The sequence below is a fragment of the Fusarium tjaetaba genome (assembly GCF_013396195.1).
Source record: "Fusarium tjaetaba strain NRRL 66243 chromosome Unknown NRRL66243_c0000089, whole genome shotgun sequence".
NCBI lineage: Eukaryota > Fungi > Ascomycota > Sordariomycetes > Hypocreales > Nectriaceae > Fusarium > Fusarium tjaetaba.
The window spans coordinates 20,000-41,926 of record NW_023501285.1 but is presented as its reverse complement, the minus strand read 5'-3'; the positions used below and the strand labels follow the sequence as shown (position 1 = coordinate 41,926).

The 21,927-nt window shown below is 49.0% G+C and overlaps 10 protein-coding genes across 10 annotated transcripts; 6 read left to right on the top strand and 4 right to left on the bottom strand.

The window, feature by feature from the left end:
- Positions 1-365: 365 nt before the first annotated feature.
- FTJAE_4683 (uncharacterized protein) lies at positions 366-845 on the top strand (the record flags this gene model as incomplete). Its single annotated transcript, XM_037351112.1, has 1 exon — positions 366-845. One exon carries the CDS (start codon positions 366-368, stop codon positions 843-845), a length of 480 nt encoding a protein of 159 aa, XP_037208234.1.
- Positions 846-1,236: 391 nt separating this feature from the next.
- On the top strand, positions 1,237-5,483 carry FTJAE_4682 (alpha-galactosidase 2; the record flags this gene model as incomplete). Its single annotated transcript, XM_037351111.1, has 6 exons — positions 1,237-1,435; positions 1,483-2,603; positions 2,711-2,884; positions 2,942-2,977; positions 3,216-3,892; positions 3,941-5,483. The coding sequence occupies 6 exons, from the start codon at positions 1,237-1,239 to the stop codon at positions 5,481-5,483; spliced, it is 3,750 nt and encodes a 1,249-aa protein (XP_037208233.1).
- Positions 5,484-5,600: 117 nt separating this feature from the next.
- On the bottom strand, positions 5,601-7,510 carry FTJAE_4681 (transcription activator amyR; the record flags this gene model as incomplete). The annotated part of the gene is made up of 3 exons (XM_037351110.1): positions 5,601-6,035; positions 6,087-6,513; positions 6,585-7,510. The coding sequence occupies 3 exons, from the start codon at positions 7,508-7,510 to the stop codon at positions 5,601-5,603; spliced, it is 1,788 nt and encodes a 595-aa protein (XP_037208232.1).
- Positions 7,511-7,935: 425 nt separating this feature from the next.
- On the top strand, positions 7,936-9,570 carry FTJAE_4680 (MSF superfamily transporter; the record flags this gene model as incomplete). The annotated part of the gene is made up of 1 exon (XM_037351109.1): positions 7,936-9,570. One exon carries the CDS (start codon positions 7,936-7,938, stop codon positions 9,568-9,570), a length of 1,635 nt encoding a protein of 544 aa, XP_037208231.1.
- A 212-nt stretch (positions 9,571-9,782) lies between these two features.
- FTJAE_4679 (amino acid permease) lies at positions 9,783-11,315 on the bottom strand (the record flags this gene model as incomplete). Its single annotated transcript, XM_037351107.1, has 1 exon — positions 9,783-11,315. The coding sequence occupies one exon, from the start codon at positions 11,313-11,315 to the stop codon at positions 9,783-9,785; it is 1,533 nt and encodes a 510-aa protein (XP_037208230.1).
- A 559-nt stretch (positions 11,316-11,874) lies between these two features.
- On the bottom strand, positions 11,875-12,242 carry FTJAE_4678 (uncharacterized protein; the record flags this gene model as incomplete). The annotated part of the gene is made up of 2 exons (XM_037351106.1): positions 11,875-12,054; positions 12,117-12,242. The coding sequence occupies 2 exons, from the start codon at positions 12,240-12,242 to the stop codon at positions 11,875-11,877; spliced, it is 306 nt and encodes a 101-aa protein (XP_037208229.1).
- Positions 12,243-14,180: 1,938 nt separating this feature from the next.
- On the top strand, positions 14,181-15,532 carry FTJAE_4677 (integral membrane protein PTH11; the record flags this gene model as incomplete). Its single annotated transcript, XM_037351105.1, has 5 exons — positions 14,181-14,345; positions 14,407-14,443; positions 14,525-14,610; positions 14,672-15,057; positions 15,133-15,532. 5 exons carry the CDS (start codon positions 14,181-14,183, stop codon positions 15,530-15,532), a joined length of 1,074 nt encoding a protein of 357 aa, XP_037208228.1.
- A 312-nt stretch (positions 15,533-15,844) lies between these two features.
- FTJAE_4676 (gibberellin 3-beta hydroxylase) lies at positions 15,845-17,201 on the bottom strand (the record flags this gene model as incomplete). Its single annotated transcript, XM_037351104.1, has 4 exons — positions 15,845-16,059; positions 16,112-16,700; positions 16,775-16,900; positions 16,956-17,201. 4 exons carry the CDS (start codon positions 17,199-17,201, stop codon positions 15,845-15,847), a joined length of 1,176 nt encoding a protein of 391 aa, XP_037208227.1.
- A 790-nt stretch (positions 17,202-17,991) lies between these two features.
- FTJAE_4675 (2 4-dihydroxyhept-2-ene-1 7-dioic acid aldolase) lies at positions 17,992-18,801 on the top strand (the record flags this gene model as incomplete). The annotated part of the gene is made up of 1 exon (XM_037351103.1): positions 17,992-18,801. The coding sequence occupies one exon, from the start codon at positions 17,992-17,994 to the stop codon at positions 18,799-18,801; it is 810 nt and encodes a 269-aa protein (XP_037208226.1).
- Positions 18,802-19,974: 1,173 nt separating this feature from the next.
- On the top strand, positions 19,975-20,799 carry FTJAE_4674 (gEgh 16; the record flags this gene model as incomplete). Its single annotated transcript, XM_037351102.1, has 1 exon — positions 19,975-20,799. The coding sequence occupies one exon, from the start codon at positions 19,975-19,977 to the stop codon at positions 20,797-20,799; it is 825 nt and encodes a 274-aa protein (XP_037208225.1).
- Between the last annotated feature and the right edge of the window lie 1,128 nt (positions 20,800-21,927).

Below are 21,927 nucleotides of genomic sequence, written 5' to 3'. Positions count from 1 at the left end.
CCATTTGAGAGCCGCATCGTTCATATGCTTTTCGACGTCATAGTACACCTTGAATCCGTCTACAGTGGGATACTTCGGACCCTTGAGCCGTCTGGCTGATGCATTACTATGAGTGCTTTTCGGCAGACGTGACGAACGTGGCTGGGAAGGTAGTGGATATGTGAAAGGTGATAAATCTACTCTGCCATGAAGACGTCAGAGAGGCATTCGAAGATCAAAGACAGCAGATCGTCTGCTTCAGTGACCTCTTTTCCTGCATCAGGATAGACATCAGCTCCAATCTTCTTCAACAACAACACGAAACAGTCACTGGCTCACCACTCTAACATATCTCACCAATCTATAAACATATTACATTATCAAAAATGACTCAACTCACCAAAATCCTCATCATCCTGGCAGCCGCCAGCGCAACCCTCAGCGCCCCAACCATGAGACCTCGCCAACTCGCCGGTGAAGGCAGCTTCTTTGACTCCGTCTTCAGCGGCACCGACAACGGTGTCGGCTACGGTGTCGAAAATGCTGAAGACAACGCTGCCACTCTCCTTGGCGGCAAGACAACCACTGGTGGCGGCGGCAGCACCACCAACCCACCTCCTCCTCCACCAAAGGTCAAGAGGCAGGCTGATAAGATTGCCAACGGCGCAGCTACTGATCTGCACGCCGTTGGGCAAGACAAGGCTGCGGACCTTGTCCAGACTGATGGAGATAATATTGATGGGCAGCTTACTCAGGATGCGGCTACTCTTGGAGGTCAGATTGGAGGAGATGAGGAGGATGTTCTTGAGCGCATGGGCGATATGGTTCCCAGCAAGATGCCCACTCGCCGTGCTTGGTTCTTTTAAGCTTTAGTACCAGTTGGAACTGTGTGAAGATGTTAGTGCTTGAGGAGTCTCTGGAGGAGTTACACTGAGGAGAGCGACAAGCGAGTTATTGGATCATGTATTTCTAAAGCAAGCCAGGAGTAGGAAAGCCTTTACATAATAATATCAAATACTATCTGTTGTTACATTCGGTCTCGGGATGTGCTAAACCCCGGATCTGCAATAACTATCCGCTAATGGGATGAAAACGCGGGGAATCTGCCGACTTGCTGATCCGAAATTTTTGGGGACGGCCAACAACGGTATATCATCATGGTCTCTTCAATTCTCGCATACGTAAAGGTCGTGTGATCGCCGCCCTCGTGCTCACTTGAGGTCTTAGACATCATTTCTAATTTATGCCTGGAGCAAGATGAATATCTACCTGTTTGCAATCCCATTGGTGTCGCTGCTCCTCCTCAAAGCAGTCCTGGCCCTCTTTCGGTATTTACGCTCAGACCTGAGGTCCGTTCAAGGCCCTCGTGCCGCTCGATGGACACTCGGTTGGTATACTTGGAAAGTCTTGCAAGGTTCTTTTGAGCATGTTAACCGTGATCTCCACAAGAAATACGGTACGTTTGTTCACATGTCTGCCATTTTCTTGTCATTAACGCCTCAGGCTCTGTCGTTCGCTACGCACCCGACCGCTACAGCTTCAGCGACCTCGAGGCAGTCAAAGTCATCTACGGACTGGGTACTTCGTTTCCCAAGTCCCCATGGTACATACCTTGGGGCATCCCCGGAGATGACAATCTGTTCAACGAGCGATCGTTGGCCAAGCATGCGCACGATCGAAAACAATATCAGTCCACGTACTCCATGTCTTCCCTGGTCAACTACGAAGCCTTTGTTGACGAGTGTGCCGAGCTGCTAAAGAATCGCCTCTCAGAACTATGTGCAGCAGGTCAGGCGGTCGATATGCATCATTGGCTTCAATGCTATGCTTTTGATGTCATTGGTATGATCACTTATGGAAAGCGTCTGGGCTTCCTCGATAAGGGAGAGGACGTAGGAAATGTCATACACGCCTTGGGAGAGATACTCAGCTATTCAACAATCGTTGGCATCGTCTTCCCCACCCTCCACAATATCATTGTTCCGATCATGAACTTCTTTGCAGGGAGTAAGGGACAAGGTGGAGCTTATGTCACAGCTTTCACTAAGGCGAGGATTAGTGAAGCGAAGTCAAATCCCAAGGCTGTGATCCTGGATGACAGCGACACCTCCACGCAGTCTTTTCTGATGAAGTTCCTTGCCAAAAACACTTCGAAGCCAGATGCTTTCACCTCATCCCATGTCCTAACCGGTTGTGTTATCAACATGGTCGCAGGATCCGACACAACTGGCATCAGCCTCTCAGCTGTGCTGTACTATCTTCTCAAGAACCCCTCATGCATGGAAAAGCTACGAGAAGAAGTAGATGCTTTTACTGCCAACGGCCAGATATCGACTTATGTCACTTATAAAGAGAGCCAGGCAATGCCGTACCTGCAGGCTGTGATCAAGGAAGCCTTGCGGTTACATCCAGCCACTGGACTACCCCTTGAGCGCGTGGTGCCTAAGGGGGGTGCTACCATTTCAGGGCGTTTCTTCCCAGAGGGTGCGATTGTCGGGATCAATACTTGGGTTGCGCATAGAGACCGCGGTGTCTTTGGACAAGATGCGGATTCATTCTCGCCCGAGAGATGGCTGCAAGATGATGAAGAGCGCGTTGCTTTGATGAATCGATTCTGGATACCTGTAAGTTCACCCTCCAACCTTTGCAAGCCAATTCGATCTGGGTCGCACGTCGACTTGGCAACTGAGTGTCTTGAGATGGACGTTTCACTAACGAAATCTCCTCGTAGTTTGGCCTTGGGTCTCGTACATGCATCGGCCGCCATATTTCCATGCTCGAGATGTGCAAACTCGTTCCTGCTTTGATTCGGGACTTTGAGTTTACTTTGGATGATAATTTGCTTCATAATGAGTGGAAAACGCAGAATTACTGGTTTGTGAAGCCTCTTGACTTTCAGGTCTGGGTAAAGCCAAGGACTAGTTCAGGGTAAAGTAACACAAATGTGCACAAGTTAATACAGGATATGCACAAGGCGCACAAGTTATGCTCAGTTAATGTAGGCTAGTCTATGTTTGTCTGAGCACCCCCGCTCCTTGATCGGAGGTTGATTAACCCCATGGGGAAATGCTCGGAATCCTGTCAATGACTGCTGCATCACAAGAACAATTATTTTATTTAAACCCGAATCCAATGCTTCCCGTTGAAAGCCTGTAATCATCTCTCCAGACCCGTCTCTTTATTCTTCAGTCTCTGTGTATAGCGTCTATTGCATCTTCACAATGACTCTTCTACAGACAACAACACTAACCCCCAAAGCCGACCGTAGGTTTCCCGTCTTATCGCCGTTATCAGCACTGACAAGCCCAGCAATCGTCGTGGACGGCACGTCATTTGCGCTCAACGGCAAAAATGTCTCCTATCGCTTTCACGTCGATCCCGCGACTGGTGATCTTCTGCTCGATCACTTTGGCGATAGAGTAACAGAAAATCCCATCGCTCAGATCATGTCCAACGGCGGTGGCTGGTCGACTCAAGCTCATCTCCGCCGTGAATTTCCAGACCTGGGTCGTGGAGATTTCCGCACTCCTGCTGTACACATCAAGCACGCCAAGGGCTTCACAGTGTGTAACTTCAAGTACAAATCTCATACAGTCGTCAAGGGTAAACCTGCGATTAAGAAACTGCCCAGCACATTTGGCTCAGATGACGATGTTTCAACACTGATTATCCATCTGGACGATGAGTATAGCTCTGTTGGCGCAGACTTGTCATACTCTATCTTTCCCAACTTTGATGCGATCGTGCGAAACGTCAAAATCATCAACAAGAGCGATGATGTCATTACTGTTGAGAAGTTGTCCAGCTTCAGCGTTGACTTTCCTCATGAGAACTACGAGATGTTGCAGTTGCAGGGCGAGTGGACCAGAGAATGCAACAGAACTCGCCGAAAGGTCGAGTATGGACTTCAAGGGTATGTAACCTGTTCAACGTAGAGTCTTCAAAGCTAACACTGGTACAGATTCGGAAGTACTACTGGCTACTCGTCTCATTACCATAACCCATTCTTGTCCATGGTATCCCCAACAACAACCGAGTCCCACGGCGAAGCTTGGGGTTTCTCCCTCGTCTACACCGGCTCGTTCAGCGTTGAAGTTGAGAAGAGTCACCAAGGTCTCACTCGCGCCCTCGTTGGAATGAATCCTTGTCAGCTTTCCTGGCCGCTGAGATCGGGCGAGTCACTGCAATCGCCAGAATGTGTTTCCGTCTTTTCCAACCTCGGTATTGGCGAGATGTCGCGGAAGTTTCATCGTCTATATCGCCAGAACCTCATCCGAAGCAAGTTTGTTTCTGAAGAGAGACCTGTTTTGCTGAATAGTTGGGAAGGTCTGTACTTTGACTTTGACGACAAGACCATCTATAAACTGGCGCAAGAGTCAGCCAAGTTGGGCGCCAAGCTCTTTGTGCTTGACGATGGATGGTTCGGTGACAAGCATCCTCGTGTCAATGACCATGCTGGACTGGGCGATTGGGTCGCAAATCCCAAGAGATTCCCGAGTGGTTTGGATTCTCTTGCCAAAGACATTACCAAGTTGCAAGTCAAAGATTCGGACGAGAAGCTGCAGTTTGGACTGTGGTTCGAGCCTGAGATGGTCAACCAGAAGTCTGAGCTTTATGAGCAGCATCCTGAGTGGGTTCTGAGCGCTGGAAACTACGCTCGTAGCGAAACTCGCCAGCAGCTGGTCCTAAATGCTGCCCTCCCAGAAGTTCAAGACTTCATCATCAGCTCAGTATCCAAGATCTTGGAGACAGTTCCAGTCAGTTATGTCAAGTGGGACAATAACCGAGCGATGCACGAAAGCCCCACGCCAGACAACCACCACGCATACATGCTCGGTATCTACCATGTCTTTGACGTGCTAACAGCCCGATTTCCCGATGTCCTCTGGGAGGGTTGCGCATCTGGTGGAGGTCGCTTCGATCCTGGCATCTTGCAATACTTCCCGCAGGTTTGGACTTCAGACAACATGGACGCTTTCGATCGCATCCACATTCAGTTCGGTACATCTTTGGTGTACCCACCTTCGACAATGGGCGCACATGTCTGCTCTGCACCAAACGATGTGACTGGACGCTCGATCCCAATGAGCTTCAGAGCCCATGTCGCGATGATGGGCGGTTCATTCGGTTTTGAGCTGAACCCTGACCATACTCCTGAGGAAGACAAGGCGCAGATCCCGGAGCTGATCAAGCTCGCGGAGAAGATCAACCCCATCATCATCAAGGGAGATATGTGGCGGTTGGTATTGCCCGAAGACTCCAACTTCCCAGCTGCGATCTTTGTATCAGAGGACGGAAGTCAGGCGGTTTTGTTTGCGTTCCAAATCAGAGCAACTACTGTTCTCAATTATCCTCTACTTCGACTAGCTGGACTTGACCCAGCGGCGAGATATAAGCTTGATGGTGGGGAGACGTACTCGGGCGCGACATTGATGAATGGAGGAATTCAGTTCAGATTTGGTACAGATTATGACAGCAAGGTTGCTCTACTGGAGAGGGTATAATTGAGTCGGGTAGAAGGCTATGTAAAGATATCAAGGACACCAGAAGTTGACGCGAAATGGAAAACCCAAGCACGAGCATATTAGATAGATTGTCAACATGAAGCACGCTTTTTCACATCAGTTGAAAGAAAGTCCGATCTCGGGATCAAACTGGCCACACGATATCGTCGCATCCTCCCAACTCGTCGTCACCACAGGCGTACTCAAGTCCAACAGGTCGAGATTACCATTTGGAACCCAGCCCAACGGGTCCACGGGCTGTTCATCTTCGGGCGACAGTTCCTCAACAATCGCTAGCCTCTCATCATTTGCTGCCTCTTGCATATCCCACGGCAGATCGAGATGCGCGTTAGGATCTGCAAGGGCAAACAATGTCTCTGAGTGCTTGAGAAGATTGGGCAACAGGTGAGACTGTGCGCCTCGAACAGCTGATAGAGCATGGATCACGACGGAGAGTAAATCACGAGGGCCATTTTCCAGGGCAGAGTATGTCCAGCCGGGGAGTTGGGCGGTATCTGCGAGACTGACGCCGACATCGAAAAGCTTTTGTTCCTACAAAATGTCAGTATGCCATGAGCAGTCAGAAACAACAATGAGTCTTACCATCCCGATGCCATGGCAATCTTTCGACTTTGTTCCAACGGAACTCAAGGCAGACATGATGATCTTGCCTGCATCCATCGGAAGTGAAGGTGGCAGAAGTAGCCCAAAGCCAGACGCCGACGATGGATTCTGACCAAACGCAATCCTCCACATTGATATTCGAAGCCACTGCTGAGTGATGAGCGTATCGAATCGTTGACTCTCGATAATTGATTGGTCTGGCTGCACACTGCAGAGCTTCTCGTTGATGGTATTTACAAGCTTCAAGTCATCGAAGCGCTGATCGTCACCCTCGGGCTGCCATTCGTACAGTGAATATGGGAGAGATTCGAAGAGGCGAATGTGGTTTATAAAGTCGTGCATCACTACAGGGCAATTTGAGTCGACGATTTGGGGCTTGTTGACCGTGCTTCGGAGCATGACTGATCTTCTATGCTGGAGAGCAAAGGTTCTTAAGCGCGTTAGTCTTGGGATGAAGCAATGCGTGGGCGGGCTAACCTTTCTGTAACAAAGAGTAGCCAAAAGACGCGTCGTCTCTTCTCGCGTTGTTCAGCGGGTAGACCATGATAGCCAGACTCTTTTGTCAGGTCGAGCGACTGAGCGAGAGTAATGCTCTGGTTGAGATAGAACCAGGCGTGACGCGGGTCGTTGAGATTGCCATAACTTGCAAATAGGAAGAAGGAGACGAGCACTGAGTCGAGAGTTGTATCATCTATCACGCTGTATTGGCGGAGTGAGGTCTCAGCCAGGTTGACGAGCATGTCTCCCGTTAAGCGTGGCTCGGCTGGAATTTGCGCATTCAGGTCATTCTCACAGTTGTCGATCCTCTTGTCAAGCCGGAGTTGCATTCTTGTTGCGGCACATATTGCAAGGATTAGAGCGTATCTGGAAGGTGGTATGTCGTCTAGTCGAGCTGCATCGGCGAGGATGTCGTCGTCAACAACTGGCATAATGGGGTAGAGAAACCTCTGGAAGAGTCGTATGTGAGCAACGAGTGATAGCGACATGCGTTTGCAGAGGTCTCCAGTATCGATAGTCGCGTCATTGGGTGGTGTTGTCGAGTCCGACTCTGGTTCTGGCTCTGGCTGTGGAGCAGAGTCGATGTTTGTTGGTGGAGATGAGAATGACTGGGCGTTGGGCTGAGGGTCTGTTGAGGCATCTTCACGACTATTACTGGCTGACCCAGGCGGCGCTTCCGATGTGAGTATCTGGAATTGATACTCATCAATACCCAGACCCTGTCTCAGCTGCGTCTGTCGTCTCCCTTGACCCTGCTTTGGGCCCTTCCTCCGAATGCTGTGGCGATACTGGCAACGGAGGTCTCCGATGTGACAGTTCTTACAGGGCAGGCCGCGATCACACTTAACCTTGCGGAATCGGCAGTTGTCGCAGACCTGGCCGCGCTTTACCGGGATAGTCGACATTGTCACTCTTAGATCCGGGGCTTCGGTTTCGTTGAATGCTTAATGGAGATATAGTCGGCAGATCCAATTCTTTTTCGCCAGCGTCATTTCTCGTGACTCTCGGTCCGATATATCAAGCGATGAGGGGTATCCACCGCAAACTGGCCATTCTCGAGGTCACGATGGGCCCCCGGGCTAAGCATTCTTTCAAGTGAGGGGCTATGCCGAAAGGGGTAATGTTCGGACTGTAACATTGAACCCCCATGGGGCGGTTTTCGGTTCCCCATGGGGGACTTGGGAACACAAGCGATTGGGAAACATGCGAGAGGAGGATTCAATTGCTCCAGTATATAACCTCAAGATGCGTTGCTGATCAGTTCGAGATCTATTCCATCAGACACTCATCAGCTCATTCATCTACTCACAAACATCAACTCTCAATCACAATGGGCAAAGAGATCATCAACCCTTCGGTTTCACACGCCGAAAGCTACGATGTCGAGGCTTCAGTGGCAAAGACTGTTGGCCACGATACCACCGATCAAGCTCGTCTCGGTGCCCAGGCCGAGCATGACCTTCCTCCTTTCGAAGCCGTTCGCAAGTATCCCTGGACTGTTATCTGGTGTCTCGTCGTCTCCATGTGCGTCATCATGGAGGGCTACGATACCAATCTCCTCTCCAACTTCTACGCCTATCCCGCCTTTGCCAAGAAGTACGGCCATTGGAACGAAGAGACCAATAACTATCAGCTCTCTGCTCCTTGGCAAGCTGGTCTCGGTAACGCTGCTGGAGTTGGTTCATTTTTTGGAACTCTTCTCAACGGTTACCTCGTCACCAAGTATGGTCACATCAAGGTCCTCATTGGCTCCTTGATCTCTCTCAGCTGCTTCATCTTCATCGTCTTCTTCGCTCCCGACACCAAGGTCCTCCTCGTTGGACAGATCCTCTGCGGTTTCCCCTGGGGTGTCTTTGCGACGACGGCGCCAGCCTATGCTTCTGAAGTTCTTCCTATGTCGCTTCGAGTTTACATGACCAGCTGGACCAACATGTGTTTCATCATCGGACAGCTTATCTCTGCTGGTGTCATGGCTGGCCTTGTCAACACTCCTGCTCCTTGGGCATATCGCATCCCCTTTGCGCTTCAGTGGTTCTGGCCCGTTATCCTGGTGCCTATTTTCTGCTTTGCTCCCGACACTCCCTGGCATCTTGTTCGACTTGGCCAACACGACGAAGCCCTCAAGAGCCTTGCCCGACTTCGACCTCGTGCTACCGACGCTGAGCTCCGCGATGCTCTTGGACTCATTGTCTATACCAACAGCCTCGAAGAGCAGCTTTCCGTCGGCACCTCATACCGTGACTGCTTCAAGGGCTTCGAACTCCGACGAACCGAGATTGCCATCGTTGTATTCGCTGGTCAGATTCTTTCTGGTCTCAACTTTGCTTATAACTCGACCTACTTCTTCCAGCAGATCGGCCTCGACTCTAATACTACCTATCATCTCAACGTTGGCGGAAACGGAATGGCCCTGTTTGCTACCTTGGTCTCTTGGTTCTGTGTCATGCCATACGTTGGAAGACGTACAGCCTATCTTTATGGTATGTTCACCATGGCCACTATCCTCTTCGTCATCGGCGCTCTCAACACCCGCACCGAGAACCATTCCATTGCCATGACCCAAGCTGTTCTCACTCTCGTCTGGACCTTTGTCTTCCAATTGTCTGCTGGTCAGCTCGGCTGGGCTCTTCCTGCTGAGATGGGCTCAACCAGACTCCGACAGAAGACCATCTGCCTCGCCCGCAACGGTTATGCCATCACTGGAGTTGTTGCTGGTGTTCTTCAGCCTTACTTCATGAACCCTACTCAGTGGAACCTTCGAGGTTATACCGGTTTCATCTGGGGAAGCACTGCTTTCATCGTCTTTGTCTGGGGCTACTTCCGTCTCCCTGAGACCCGAAACCGCACCTTCGAGGAACTTGACATTCTCTTCGCCAAGGGTGTTTCCGCACGCAAGTTCAGCTCCTACAAGATCGACTCTTTCGAGGAGGCGGACAGCGCTGTTCATCAGACCGAGAAGGCTTAGTCTTTGTAGCCACGGAACTGGGAAGAGATGTCCATATATGAGGTTACGGAATGGAGTTTGGGTTGAAGGGAAGGGAATCGGTTTAGCTGGTGGATTGGCAAAATGAGTTATGATTAAGTTCTAAGAATATGATTATTCTGCAATACGAGCCGTTTTGTGCCTAAAGTGATCAATGGCCAAGTTTATAATGATACTAACAGACGAAGAAGCCATCATTCCTCAACATCTCTTTCGGTTGTCTCATGTTCGCCTATCGTGATTCGAGGTCCTTCGAAGTTCTTTCTTCCATCTACAACCCACTGAACGGCCGATATTACCACAATGACACCAAATGCAACCACACAGTAGTTCATCGTAGTCCCACTAACAGGTAATGCTGGGGGGAATAGGAAGAGAACGGTAGTGACGATAGTATACACCAATCCAATAATGTTTGTTGTCCATCCAAGCCAGTTGGGTAACTTGAAAGCTCCTTCAGGCAATTGAGTTCGACCACTCGCAAGGTGAAGGGCGATGGGGATGCCATAGCTGAGACCAAGAGCTACCACAGAAGACGCAACGATGGCGTTGAAGGCGACAGTAGAACCTAAGTAGATACAGCCAAAGATAACCACAATCACAACATTGAGATATAGGGCGTTCATGGGTACACCAAGCTTGGGGTGAACCTTCCACCAGATGCGTGATGCTGGGAGTCCCCCGTCTCTTGCGAATGCGAACATCATGCGTGATGAAGTCGTCATGACTGCTATGGCAGCAAATACCAAGCAGAGAAGGGGGAACATAAGCAAGCAAATAGCTCCGACTTTGCTGTTGGTGGCCAGGTAGAAGATCTCAAGCAAGGGACCGGCAGTCGAGCCAATGATGGTATCGGCGTTCTTGATACCTCCAGACACGAAGAGGACCACAATGAGAAACAGGAAGCCAGTCGAGATGCCGATATACTGACAGTATAGCATAATCTTGGGGCCCTCGCTGGCTGCATTGGGGATTTCTTCAATCATGTGAGCAACAGCATCAAACCCTGTAAGTCCAAGTCCTCCTTGCAAGAGACCAAGGAGCCAGGCGATACCGTCTGGCCAACCAGTCGTGTTGATAAAGGTAGCGAATACGTAATCGGCCGTGGCATAATCTGGCGCAGCGCATGCTAGCACTGTAATAGAGATGACGAAGAAGCCGGCGATACTCCAGACAAGGGCAAGACCGTTGATGCGAGGGAGCAGAGAGTGTAGAAACGCATTGGTTGCGAAGGCAATAAAGGCGATGCCGAGATAGATGAGGAATTGATGCCATCTCTGGAACTCGTAGCTGGGATTTTGGAGCGAGATGATGTTTATGATGAGAGTGCTCGACAAGGAACAGTTCGTCGCAACCAGACATGCCCAGCCACTCAGATTGATCCAACCCGTAATCCAAGACAGTGGGATCTTCAAAGATTTAGGGGCAATAGTGGCAACCCAGTGATATTGTCCACCAGAAGTTGGCTGTGCTGACAGGAACTCGGCTAGACTTGCAGCAAGCGAGAGATTGCAGATACCAGCTGTGACCAGTCCCCAGATCACGGCGACAGGTCCACCTGATGGTAGAGCGAGTGACAGTGATGCTGCGAGTGCAGTCCAGGAGTTGAGGATAGCAAAGGCTAAGCCCAGCATTGTCCAGCGACTAAAGTTGCGCTTGAAGGACTGGGAATGACCCAGTTGAGCGAGTTGGTAGTCATCGAGGTTGGTGGTCGGTTTGACATCCATTGTGTCAGATGCATCAAGAGGAAGAAAATGGTCAGAATATTACTGGAGGGTCGATAGAATGCCTGGGAACTGCCTCGATTATAAACCTCTGATCGCTCCATTCCTGCCACAACGGTCCCAGCGCATGCTGTCAGATCAGCAGCTATCGATATCGGCCGAAGCTAACTCGATTCAATCGCGGGGAAGAAATCCTCAAACCTCATTCGACAATCAAGCAGGTTTTCCGTTTGCGCCCTCCGACTACGCTCCGTTTTCACAGGATAAGGATCCAACGTTATCATTCCCGTGCGGAGAACCCTCGTCTGACTGAATGCTTGTGATCATGGTTTGGAGATAAGAGGCTGAGATGCCGCCACTTGATTCGTCTGATTGTCTCGCTGGTGAAAAGTTGCTAGTCAACTGCTCGAAACGGTAAGAGATTGGGCCACCCTTGACAGCTGCACGTCGGTGAGATTGATGATTATCGATATAATCTTGAGCGTTTTGGGAAGTTTAAGGGAGACGCTCTTAGAATAGACTTGCATCAGATTGAAGTATTCTCCGATTGGGCACAATGATATCAATCTCGGCGAACTCCCTTTCTATCCTCAGGCACTGCACTGCGACGGTCGATAGGGGAATAACGGTTGTCGTAACTGTAGGCTCCGTATTGGTATCCACCACCGTTTTGAGTGCCGAAGCATTGACTGATGATGTTCTCAACCGCATCATAGTGCGACTCCTGAGATATTCTGGGAACCTAGTACTCAAAATGACATTCATTTGCTTGCAGTCGTTCTGGTAAATTCATTCCCAACTTACATCATCAGCATCAGAACTGTAGAATGCGTCGATCTGACCAGTTGCCATTTCAATTGGTGTAAGCTTCGACGCCTTTTCTGCCAACCCTATAGCATCAGTCATGGGCCGGCGGAGGTCAGGAATCATTGACCCTGCTAGATGTTCTCTGGGATAGATATTTATCTGAAGACATAATAATTATATAGATGTGTTGGAGTAGCTGCAACCTTTCGGGTTTATAGTTCTACAGAGCGCTTAACAATGGAGTGATCTCATTCGGCAGTTGTCTGCTGTGAAATCCTTTAAAGGGCACGTTTGTGCTTGGCAGCACTTGGCGAAGAAGCTTGTTTTCCCCGCCCCCCTTGTGAGCGATCACTTTTCTCCATTCTTGGAATATAGATAAGTACTTACGTGGAACTTACAGAAATTCTGCAGCCTTGTTATCTTGTTCAGTTACAGTTCAACACTTCGACTCCCTAGGTCTTATTAGAAACAATTAAGAGAAAAAGCCCTGGCTTTTTGGGAATCCCCTTGTTGCCGTGACAGGACCGCGGAATGAGCGGAATAAGCGGAATAAGCGGAATGAATGGCATCTACTCCGTACTCTGTAACGTTAGTCTACTTATAGCATAGCACACCAGGAAGCTAAGTACAGAGTACCTCTGTAATGCTAACTATTATTTTAAGCATTTTAGTAAGCATGACCTTATTATTGCAATCTGCATCCTGCTGGCAACCCCATCTAGATGACAATCTGGCTCGCATGGAAAGGTCCGGGAAGTACGCGGGTTTGAATCGCGACGCCTGAACAGAGTATCTTCTGCCCTCTCTTCCATTGGTCAAATAAGCGAATGTGGCTTGAGACTCATTTCCTTTGAGATTCTTCAAACCCTTAGAGATAAGGCTAGACTTACCCCAGTCCAGCGCTGTCCCAGGTATTCGGGTAGTCTTTGGGCCCTGACTCTTGCAAGTGTCAGATGTGGAGTGTTTCCCCTTATGCCGTTGTTCCAGGCCAAGACTAAACTCAGCCCTGGAAGACGGCGTGTACTGGTTCAACAAACCAGATCAAATAGCATCACGAATTACTCGTTGCGAATTGCGAAAGGGTCCGAGTGACACTAGGATGCAATGCCGTCAATGCCGCGGTGGGGCGGAGGCGTCCCTTATCTTCCAAGTACCAAGCTTTTGAAGCTTTTGGTAACCAACGAACAAGAACACTGAGATAACCAGCTGCTGGAAAACCCTTCTGAACGCAAGGTACAAAGGGCGTTGATATCATCATCTGCTTCATTCATCCACTGGATCAATCAAGATACCCCTGCCACTCCTGATCCCATTGGTACTGGCTCACTTCTGTCAATGAGGCCATTCACGTGGCTGCAATAGTTTGTTCCTCTAACCAAGCCTCACGACGGTAGTTCGCAGTAGCCCAGACACACTGAAGACACTAAGCTTAGCCTGCATCAATGGCAGACCTCTCGCGAATAACGATGAAATGTTCGGGTTGCACGTCAACGCTAAGCTACGCCCATGCTGCATGGATTGGTCGTGAGGTTTCCTCATATCAGCCATATGACAATCATTACTGGCTGGCAATATTCTGGAAGCTGGTTGGGGTGGATGCTGCGTAGGGGATGCCACACAACGGTCAGAGGCCCCAAAAGTCTGCGCGTCGCTTAGAATCCGGTAACGTCAAGATGAAAGTAACTAAGCTCACGAGTTTACAGCCCACATGATAAAACCGAAAGTGAGAAGTTTTGAGTAAACATGGCCAATTGACTCTAAATTAAATACCGCTCGCTTCCTTCAACATCTCGCATGGTGTAAAGCTAAATTGCAAACACTAGTCATGCTACCCTCTCCCCAAAACGCCACACTAGCGATAACGGGCGTGGACTGACTCGAGAAAGATGGAGGTCGCTTTACTCGAATTGAAATGGTTCAGCCTGTTCACTCTCAACTGGGAATTAACAAACGTCTCTACATATATGCCCATGGAACTTTTGTTCAAATGATCTGCATCCTTCGTCATTTCTCTCCATTCCTTCATGAACTTTTGATCTGAGACAGTTTGAGTTGCCCATTATGGCCCAAGCTTTCCCCATCTATCTGCCTCGGCAACGGGAGCTGATCGCGACGTGGGTCATTCTGCCCATGCTGGCGAATATTACGGTTGGGCTTCGGTTTTACGCAAAGTCCAAAACGAGAGGCGTCTATGGGTGGACTGACTGGATGATCATACTATCTGCCGTACGTCAACTGGTCTTCTGAAGTATCCATCATGATATCCGTGTTCTAACATTCTCGGCAGTTCTTCACTTCTCTCCTTTTTATCCTCCTCCTTCTGAGTACGTCTCCTCGTCTTCCCCATAAATTCGACAGAACAAGCTCCGCCGAACCTCGATGGCTGATATGTATCTCGTGAACAGTGCTCGTATATGGAGGCATTGGCATCCCTGGATATCCATACACTAGTACTACGGAGCCAACCGACGTTTCGTTGATTCACGATCAGGTACGCCCCGTATAATAAAGCTTCTTGCGCTCTGTTGGCTAATAAAGCTTTGGCTCATCAGATTGGCTATGCCAACAACATCGTCCTCGTCTTCGCCGTCTACTCCTGCAAAGCCTCGATCCTTTTCCTATATCACCGCCTCTTCACGGGTCACAATGGCCCAATGACGGTTATTATTTACGTTGCATCGGGCATCACCTTTGCATGTTTCATGGGAAGCTTCATTGGCTATCTCGCAGCTGTTCGGCCTATTGAGAAATGGTGGGCTTGGGGCGATGCGACGGCGGAGCAGTTCCTCGCCATGGCCAACATCAACATCGCCTATGACAGTTTGACGGTATTTACCGACTTCTTGATCTTTGTGCTCCCACTAAAGTCAATCTGGGGGCTCAACATGAATCGGGGGAAGAAGATTGGTATTATTATATCCTTTTGCTTTGGGTTTATGTAAGTGGCCTTTTCCCCTGACACATCATATACCCCTGAGCTCCTGCCCATCAGATCGTTATTAACGATAAATAGCACCTGTTTTATTGCTCTTGCTCGTGTCGTGTTCACACATGGGTACCAATGGAAGAATCTCTATGATGAAGGAACTGTGTGGTCCCTTGCAGGCGTCGAGCCAGTGGCAGGTATCATCTGCGCATGTCTCCCTGGCCTGCGACCACTGATGCCCAAGACATTTAAGATGACTTCTTATGGCACTCCGGCCAACCCGAGCAGATTCAGGACTACTGGCACCACAGTGACGGATAATGTTAAGAGGAGTACTAACAGGGAGCCCAATCCATTCAGGGTCCTGAATGATGACAGCTCGGTGACAGAATTCCGACGAACTGTCAGAGAGGTCCCTTCGAGATCAGAGATAAGCGATGAGTACATTGAGCTTGAAGAGCAGAGGCCCAAGGCTTTTGATACATAGCGAGGAATTTTAGAAGATGACCTGAGACATGTATATAATTTACTTTATTTTTATTGATGACTGAAGCCTTACATCATGTACACCAAATTGTTTACTCAAGCCAAGGCTTCCCCTGCTCGGGGATGAACTCATACCCAAATGGGACAAGACAAACGTAGGTAGGAGCAAGATTTTGTCCACACTATCGGCCACTTGAACATGAGAAACTCAAGCAGCCCCAGCAACAAACCAGTATAAAATAAATGACTTGACATACTCTGAATAGCTACAGACTAATAATGATTAAACAGGCAAAACGACCTTGACTCCCATTTACTCTCGTTGATGCATGAGCTTTCCATCAATCAGAACCTGATGAGCACCAACTCTGTTGTTCACAGTATCGGTAGGATCCGTACACGTCGCGATCTGGATCTCGCGCCATTCTCGGTTGGTGGGAACAAGCTTGCCCTGCTGCGTACGCTTCTTGAACTCGGCGTACACTCCTTGCTCTTCGACGCAGCCCTCGCGTTGGATAAGGGGAGATTCTATCCCATAGTTAGTAAGGTGAAGTCGGGGAAATTGTTGCTGTTAGCTTACCAGCAGCTGGTGTCATGCGCAAGTCACCGACTGAGCTGTTGAACAGCACTAATGAGAGGCGCTCGTAGTTGTGCTGATCAACAGGGGGCTTGTAGACACGGTGACGAGTGGCCTTGAAGTGTCCCCCGGAAACGATCTCGAGAGTATCACCGATGTTGACGACGAGGGCACCCGGCTTATAAGGGGCATAGTACCACTTCTCATCCTGGCCCCAGATCTGGAGACAAGAGACAGGAACAGAAAAGAGCAGAGTGGTGAGACCAAAGTCAGTATGACCATGCATGCGAAGACCCTTGGAAGCCTCTTCTGTGGTTTTCTGCACAGGTCTGAAGAGCGCATGCCTGAAGTAACCCTCTCCAGTTGGGCTGCCGTGTGACTGGACGTTTTTACAAAGGTAGTCGTCTGGGAGCTCGAGAACGCGGGAGAAGAGAGTCAGGAGGCGACGGTTGACCGAACCAGTGAGGTAATTGGCAAAGGCCTCGATCTCATCCATGAAGGGATGGAGGCAGGTAGGGACACGGTTGATGTCCTCCCAGTCGGGTCGGTACCAGTTGAACTGCTCAATGCCATCGGGAGGTCCACGATGACGCTGTTGAACGGGATGAGTTAGTGAATTGGCACAATTGAATAAGGTAATAGATCTACGGCGGGAAAAATGCTTACCTTGAAGCCAAAAGGATGTTTGTAGCCAGACCAGACACCAGAGTCAGGGTTGAAGAGAAGACGTTCCTTGTCCTCCTCCGAGATGTTGTGGTACATGTACTGGGCGATAGCGAATTGGCGATGGAGCTGTAGTATAAGTCGTCAGATATAGTGGTTTTATGTCGAGTGCATTGTACCGTACTTGTTCTAGCGAGATGCCATAGTTCTCAAGGAAGAGGAACCCATCCTCGCGAATAGCTCTCTTGACTTGGCTAACCAACTCTTGCACAACAGCAGGATCATCCGAGTCGAGCATGGAAAGATCAATAGACGTGAGTTCTGTAAATTGCTCCTTTTGCTGTGTCGCTGGTGGGGGAATCCACTCAGGGACGAACGGCTTGCCAGGCAATTCGGCTGAAGGGGGACTAAATGGGGCTGCCGGAGACATGTTGAGATCTTCAAATAATGTTTAGATTGAAAGATACTTGTTATGGATTGTGACTCCTTGGTATGATGGAGATTGTGGTTTAGTGGTTGATTGTTCTGCTCTTATACAGCCAACAGCATAAGTTGCTTGGTCGAGCTCCGCCTCTCGGAGATGGTGTAGGACAGAGCCCGGCTTCCAGAGTTCAACAACGTACGATCAGATCAATTCGTGTGCCTCAGGTACCTAGCTCCAACACTAACGTCTATCTGCCCAGTATCGATTCTACATCGCTTGCTGATTGATAGTGCCTCATCACAATCAACCAAGCTCCTCCCCGACATGGTTGGAGCAAGTGATCGCCCTGCGCATGCACCCATTTGGATTAGAGCCAGAGGACGTTGGGAGGAGCTAGCGCTCGCTGTGGAGGGTTGCCGTTCTGGTTAGTGCGGTTCGCCAACCAGATTAGCAGTCTTATCGGTTGGGTTTACCGATTGCTCGGAGGAGGAGCTCACTAAACAAGGCCTGCAGGAAGATTAACCATTCCCCTGCAGCTCGGGAGAGCTCCTCCCTGTGGATCCAGCATTCCGCTATCGTGAATGGAGGCTTAGAATTGATACCTTTTGGTAGAAATTATAGATGATAAATTTTGTTATAATTGGAAGAGTTCAAAGAACCCAATAAACTTTGAGTTCATCATAACAACAACTCACTGGCTTATCTTCATCAACAATAGCCCATCGTATTGTCTTCGCAATTGCATACCAGAACAAAACAAAATTCATCAAGTCTTTTTCCCAACCACAAAGCAACCATGACTCAAAAAACATACCCCACGGCCCTCACAACAACTATCGAGAACCCCCGATTGAGGTTTCTCAATAAGATCAAGGCTGGTGAATTTCCCCTGATGACCTTTGTTGCAATCCCCAGTGTGCGCCAAGCTCAGATTGTTGCTTTGACCGGTCTCGATGGCATCATTCTTGACTGTGAACACGGCCACATTGGAGATGACTCGATGCACAACTCCGTGGCAGCCATTTCAGCTCTTGGGGTATCACCTATCATCCGTATCCGCGGACCTGCCCACGATATCATCAAGCGAGCTCTCGACACCGGCGCACATGGCATCATGGTTCCTCAAATCAATAACGCAGACGAGGCGAGGCAAATCGTCGCGTCCTCCAAATTTCCCCCTCAGGGTGTTCGAGGCCAGGGTTCTGCATTCCCCGCTATTGGTCACGGTTTCACGACACCTGAGTACATGAAGTCTGCCAACGAGACCATCATCACCATGATTCAAATAGAGACTCGCGCTGGTGTTGAGAACGTGGATGAGATTGCTGCTACTCCCGGCGTGGACATGCTGTTTATCGGGCCTAATGATCTTGCTCAGTCACTACTGGGATATGTACCTGCGCGAGGTGACGAGCCTGAATTTGTTCCTGCTATTGACAAGATCATCAGTGCTGGTCGCCGACATGGCAAGTGGGTTGGCCGTATGGTTAATAATGGCTCGGCTGCAAAGGAGGAAAGGTCGCGGTATGACACTGTAGCTATTACCGGAGATACAAAAGCTATTCAGAACTGGTATATAGCTGAGTTTGACGTTGCCCGGTCCTGAGGAGCAGGGCCTATGGATTTGAATTATTAACCTCAACCTCCTACCCTATTCAGCTTGTGTGCCTCGTTGAAAATTCCCTAGAAAGATTTAAAAGTGTTGCCATAGAAAATTAATGATTTATGACTACGTATTTGACAAATTGTCATGCGTTAAGAAGATGCACGTGTTTGAAAAGGAAATCATCAGCGCTCACAGCCTTGAAGCTCGTGAGCTTTGCAGACTCTGTCATGCGATTTACAATAACAACTAAGCAGCTCTGTGAGAAGGAAACAAACAACGTTCATCGTTGTACTCCGTAGATCTCGGGATTTGACGAAAAAGAGATACGATTGGCTCCTCAAAAGACTTACAAGGGTTCGCGTCAGTTGTACCTGAACCCCTGGCTTCTCACACTTGATTGACTGAAATGGGCGTAGCGGGACTCAAATCTGGTCAATCACAGACTCCAGCTCAGGTAATCCGACAGGGAATCAAACAGTCTAAGTGGGCTATCTGCAGTATTTCGGGTCGCAGCCAATCCTGAGCATTCACTTCAACTGGGGTCAACAGGGATCCAACAGCTGCGACAACTACAGGGGCTCAGGTGTCCGTGTGCGACGAATCATGATACAACCGCCATGACCGGTTTGTCAGTGGGCGCAGCAATCATTAACGTTTTAGGTTCAAAATAACCATATATCAGTGGTTCATAGTATGTTTGGCGAATCGCACTCCAGATTTGGTCAAAGCGTGTTTTGCCGTTTTGTTTAATAAAGAGGCTGTGCTCTTCGGCCCTCTCGGGAGACGATGTTCCCGGGTCTTGGCCGTGAGGGTCAGCGATATCAAAGCCGTTTAGTGATATGTTCGTAGAAAAGTGGTTAATTGTGAAGCTCTTGTACGTCTCATAGTATGTCTTGTAGTTTCTTGGCTTGTCTCTTGTGGTGATATGTGTATGTCGAAATGGTAAGAAGAAGACAAGTGGTATTGCGATAGTTCTCTATAAAGATGACCATTTCTCTTCATCAATATTCCGAATCATCAACAGCCTCAGCATCCTCAGATCATCAGTCCACTCTTCTTCTACTATCTTCACTTCTATCTCCTGCCGGTCAGGTCTTTAAATACACCTCCAAGTTCTCAAATCACACGGACCAACTACCCTACTTGGCCTTTCCATCCAGAACAACATTCACAATGGCGTCCATCAAGAACATTATCTTTGCTCTCTTCGTCGCTGCCGATCTTGCAGCTGCTCACAGCGTCATCACAAACGCGGTTGGAGACGCTGGCGGCTCTGGCATGGCTCTCGGTGTTGACACATCCACTCCTCGTGATGGCACCAGACGCCGTCCCTTCCAAACCGATGCTACTCGCTTCCGTGGTAGCGCCGCTGACACTGTTGGCGAGACCCTCGCTGGTGGTGACAACCAGATTGAGCAGGGCACCCTTGACATCATGGAAGAGACTGGCAGTCAGCTTCCTCAAGTCAACCCTGGTGGCAGCCTTGAGATGACCGTCCATCAGGTCAATTCTGATGGCGCTGGACCTTATACCTGTATGATCAACGCCGATGGAACCGGCACCTCATGGGACAACATCCAGGTTACTACCAACGTTGAGGGCAACGATCGCGGCCGTAACCGTGATGGTGAGATGGGTGACTTTCCTCTTGTGGCCTCGATCCCTGCTGGACAGGAATGCACGGGCTCTGTTGCTGGTGAGGAGAATGTTTGCCTTGTTCGTTGCCAGAACCCAGCGCGTGCTGGTCCTTTCGGTGGCGTCATTCCCGTTCAGATGGCTCAAGCTACCGGCAACAACAACAACGCTGGCACTGGCAACAGTAACAACAATACTGGAAACACTGGTGGCGCTGGTAATGCTGGCAATGCAGACAACACGGGAAACGCGAACAACGGTAACAGTAACGGCAACGCTGATGAGGATGGAGAAGATGGTACCCAGAACGGCACCAACACCAACAACCGTAACAACCGCCGCGCTACTCGGTTCTCTGCATAAGAAACTAACGTTTGGACGCTCAAGATTGACAGACAGACAATGGAATAATGTGGACCTGAGGCTGAAGTGAAGAGCCAATGATTACTAAATAGCAATAGTTGTATATCCAGAAGGCAGTGCTCAATACATGAATAACTTGACGGATTTTATGTTTAATTGTATTATCATCAACACCATCTCTCAATGTCCAATTAGCGTTCCTATGCTTGGGATGATAATTGATATTATATCTTTATGTCGGATATATAGTTGACGGCCTTTCCTCAAGAATGCTCATCTATGTAGCTCATTCTACAGTAATACCTTGATTGAGTAAAATTCCAGAAGGCTGTGAAATAAACATCTTAGTAATATTATTCATCTTCAACAAGACAGATACAGCACTGTTCTAAACTACTTTATTTATGTAGAAGAATGTTATATTAGCAATTTGCTAGTATTGTATTGTTATTCCTTGGTAAAGCATATATTCTTATATAGGTGGCGAGATGCTGTTGCATTCGCTTATAATGAGGCCTGCCATCATCCTTGTCTTGGTTGTAATTGCGGCCATGATACCGCAGCTCCATCTAAACAAGCTACTCATAGTCAGACGCGGTTAGACAATAAGCTAGAAAATCAATCTTAGGCCATTTCGCGCATGCTTGGTATTCTGCCTCTACTGGGTCTACAAAAGTGTTTTTTCTGAGTTGATAGACTTGACAGCTGATGCTCACATCACGCGCCTCGCACGTATGAGCAATTTATTTCCAATTGGTCACTGTAGCTGCATGGAGATATTTTAGCTCCTGCAAGAAATATTCTCTTAGCTCTTGAATCAAGGTTTACCTGGTTTACCCCCTGCACGGCACGGTGTCCTTGCCAGGATCTAGCCAATTGTTCTCAGGTATCTCGGCAGATAACTCCAGAGTCTCAGGCCATCTTGGTGGTGCAGTGGCTAGCTAAGCCACCTGTTTTGGTACTACATCCTCCTCCATGCCCGATATATAGCAAGCTGAACGACCTCTTCCTCCTCTATGCATGGCATATGGCTAGCTGAAAAGATTAATTAGGCATTACTTCGTAGATCTGTTCTAGCCGGGTGAAGCTTCTAGTTATTTATCAAAGATATAAGAGTAGAGATATCTG